Source organism: Merops nubicus, unplaced genomic scaffold, assembly GCF_000691845.1.
Source record: "Merops nubicus isolate BGI_N331 unplaced genomic scaffold, ASM69184v1 scaffold16205, whole genome shotgun sequence".
NCBI lineage: Eukaryota > Metazoa > Chordata > Aves > Coraciiformes > Meropidae > Merops > Merops nubicus.
Genome location: NW_008610405.1, coordinates 1 through 3,964, shown reverse-complemented (window position 1 = coordinate 3,964; position 3,964 = coordinate 1). Strand labels below are relative to the sequence as shown.

The window sequence follows — 3,964 nt, the reverse complement described above, 5'->3', positions numbered from 1 at the left end:
GTGCAGCAGGCTTTGGGGTCTGCACCTAGCCCTGGGGACAGCAGGAGGCTATAGGAAGCACACAGCAGGGGGACAGGAGGTAGATATTTGGGTGGTGACAAGGACCACTGGAGGGGAATAATTCAGTGGGCTCAAATAACTATTCACAAAATAAGCTGAAGCCTGACACAGACCTGCTGGGCTAGGAGTTACCTGTTCAGGAGAGCCACAAGCTGACACTGAATATTTCATTTTTAGGAAGTCTAAACTTATTACTGAAGGTGAGTTTTCAATATCCAGAAAGGCTGGAAGAGAAGCTGAAAATTTCATATACAGCATGTATATTAGAACATTTTTTAGATGATATTTATAGACAGCTTAAGCATACAGTTGGAGAAGTACAGTTTAATAGGGGAAGTCAACACAGGTTTGTGAAAGGTAAATCATGTCCCACAAATGATTACTTTTTAAAATGAAAAAGCTATTGATTTAGAGACAGAGGAAACTAGAGGTTTAATATACACTATCAGAATATTCAGAAAACTTTAGGTATTTTCTAAAAAGTATGATTTTTTTTTTGAAATGTGGTTTCATAAAAACCTGGAAAAATAAGGAAGAGAAAAAAGTAAACACTTAAAACGTAAGTTCCACCACACCAGCTGTGGAGTGAAGTGTTTTCAGTGAGATTAAACAACAAATGATGAGAAAGGATGAAACACTTTTCCATATGCCAATTAATTTGCTGAACTAATGAGTACCAGCTATCCTGGGAAGCTCTCTCTCAAGCTCCTATGGCCACCTTTGTTTCATCTTATACAAATAACTGAAAAGCCCCTCAAATTAATGTAAAATAAGCTGCTTCTCATCCAAAAGAAGGGTAACACCCAAGAGCTGACTTCAAACAGCTTGATGTGTTTGGAGCACGTCTACTGTTTAAAGAACTTCCTTCTCCAAAAAAGCATCATGGTTAATTTGGGGAATGTGTGTTCAACTGTATGACAAACTGGGAAAGAATCCTGGGAGGAGATGACTCGAGGACACACAGCACTAAGAAGCTGTGGACTCCTGAAGCAGGGAAGGTGCTTTAACTGGAGGACAGGTCAGCACTCTGGAGCTCCAGGTCAGCAGGTGGCTCATTCCTGGACATTCAACAGGGCCTGTCACAGAGCAGAGGAGGTACGTGGCACATCTCCAGCTGACCAAGCATTTGACCAAAGCACCACCAATGCAGTGAAGGAACAAAGAGGTGACTTTGCAGAGTACAGCTAGGGCTGAAGGGGCAAGTTCCCCTGGGATCTGGAATGCAGAGCAGATGGGAAAATTCAGGAAAGAGGGAAAACATCTGAAATTTGTAAGAAAGCAGGGGAACAAAGCCTTGTGCTCCTGGACAGGCTGCAGGGTGCAGGCTGGTGTGGACAGGGCAGCCCAAAGCCTCTCACTGGAGCAGACACTCTGTGAACAATGGGAGTGGAGGCACCAGGCTGCAGCTACTGGAAGAGATACCTGTACACTAAAGACAGAATTAACGAGGGGAGGAACACTGGGACTATTAATGAAGAACATAAATGAGGAAGGAACCCATGGGAAATGAATGCATTCAGTTAACATCAGATTTACAAAACCTTAACTATGTTTATACCTAAAAACCCTCTACCTGTTAACAAAACTTTCATGCCTGTGAGTGTGGGCCAAAATTCTAGAAAACCTTTGGATACAGTGGAAAGTCCAGGTGCATTTGCTGAACAGGACTCCCTGGCATGAGAAGACCCAATCCAGCTGGAGATCAAACACCAGGGGTGTTTTCTGTTTCACAGGCAGCTCCTTGGTTTAGGCTGCCCCATTTTCAAGGAAACTCAGTTGGTTTTATCTCATCAGCTGTGCTGTGGAGGAAGGACGTGGGCAGATACTACTTTACAAGGAAAGTAATGCCCACATGCTGGCACACACAGGGGAACAAGGAGAACAAGAATTCTCTCTGCTTCCAATTAAAATTATTAGGTTATTACAGAATAAACCAGAGCCCTCACGCATATCAAGCCATTTTCTACTCAGAATTTACCAAGTGAGCCCAAGTTTTAAAGCGTTACATGCTTGTGCTGCAGGGCCATGGAGCCAGTGACATGCATCCTGCTCACAGGGTAGGAGGAAACCAGATTACAGCCCCTCCCTCCACAGAGCCAGTGCTTTAAAGCAGCCATCAGGTCATTTTCTCATTTTTCATGTGGAAAGACACCAAAAAAAACCCAACCAAATGCAAGTGTGATTTTACACCAGGCTAAAAATGCCTCAATTTTACAGACTATGGTCATGTCCTGTTGGGACAGCTCCAGCAGAAACAGGCTGTGCACTGGAAATGTGAATTCCTGTTTGGAGAGGAGAGTGAAGATGCTGTGGAAGGCGTTATTGCAAGTGCACTGTATCAACAGAATTGGGATAAGTCTATAAATGGGAATTTCCATTAGGATGCTAATGACTTCAGGAACCAAAGGTAATATTTGAGTTTCAACCGACACGGCTTTCTGGGTAGAAGGGGATTTGGTTTTGCACAGCAAATAAGGGAAGAAGCAGAAGCCTGTCTAGAGCACAGAGGCTCCCCTGTAACAGAGCAGAGGGGGCACATCCTGCCCCCCGACACAGCCATGGGCAGGTGGGCTCGTGCCCAGGGCAGGATCAGAATTGAACCCTGTTATCCTGAGCTACTCACCACACTGCTGACCTGCTGCACGTGTTTGCTGTGAGTGGAGCTGTCAGGGGGCAGGCTGCAGCAGCAGGGCATCACTGCACCCAGGCTTGCATGTTTAACTGCACAAGGGGTTTTGCAGGAAGGTGCAGCCCCTCTGGGAGGTTTTACATGCTGCTTGCTTCCTCACAGGGGGTGAAAATGCACTTGCTCAACTCAAAATCCTTATTAAAAAAGGTGCCTTTCATCAGCCTGTTGTGGATGCTCTGCCTAAACACCCTTCTGCCTCAGCAGCAGTTCTGCCTTGGTGAGTTTTAACCAAGAACTAGAGGACATTGGTCTTTTCTGAATATACAGAATTGTTCTTCTAATTGCCACAGTGGTAGAATCCTCTAAAAAAAACCAAATAAAAACCAAATTATGCATCGAAAACCACCTAAACCCCACAAACACCCTAAACCCCAAGTAAATAAGTGCCTCCCCCAGCTTATTTACTACAGACAGCAGCAGAGATTGTTACAAATGGTTTAGGGGCTGGATGTCGTTACCTGTAATAACCAGGCATCACAATGTGCACGCCTGCGCTCGGCTGACAGATGTTTGGTACTTCCTGATCATCCATTTTGCGCACAGAGTCTGTGAAAGGTCCCGTAGCATTGATAACACATTTGGCTTTGACATCAAATTCCTGCCCTGCGAAAGAAAACAGCATCAATCACGTGCACCATTTGTTTTCCCCCTCGCTGACGCTCTCTGTTATTAATCTATCTATGAACTCAACCTACTGTAAAGTGTATCGTGCTTCTCTGAATAGAACAGCTGGAGTGGATTTTAAAAATTAACAAAGTTTTTACGTAACACTGGCTTTGTAAGAAAACGTTTTACAGTGAAGTTCCATCTTATCAGTAAAGGCAGCAGAAGGCAGACTGGGTAGAAGAAGTTCAGCTGAAATCTGCTTCTCAAGGAAGAGAGATTTCAGTCTCAGCCCGCAGACTTGGTAAATGGGGTTATTACTGTACAGCACGTCGCATTTTACTGTATCATCTTTGCCTGACAGAAGGGTTTGGATGTAAAGCTCAGTCTACCCTGCCAAAACACTGGGATTTGAGTGAAAAATGTGACAGAGTGAGGGATGAGTGACAGTAATGCTATGCTGCTGTGCCCCGGGAAGATGGCTCCTTTGTCGGTTCACCGGTATTTACAAACAGCGGCTCCCGCTCCGCCCGCCCTCTGCGCTGCTCCGGGGAGGAGTGGGCCCAGCGAAGGCCCAGCTCCTGTCCATGGCTCCTGTCCCCAGCTCTGCCC

General features: G+C 45.4%; 1 protein-coding gene across 1 annotated transcript in view; it reads right to left on the bottom strand.

Moving 5' to 3' along the window:
• Positions 1–3,352, bottom strand: part of LOC103773549 (glycerol-3-phosphate dehydrogenase, mitochondrial-like) — a gene marked incomplete at both ends in the record, with an annotated part of 7,739 nt that extends 4,387 nt beyond the window's left edge. The window contains one exon of the mRNA XM_008940919.1: positions 3,208–3,352. Within this exon, the coding sequence (XP_008939167.1) occupies positions 3,208–3,352 (145 nt within the window). The remainder of the gene's footprint in view (positions 1–3,207) is intronic.
• Between the last annotated feature and the right edge of the window lie 612 nt (positions 3,353–3,964).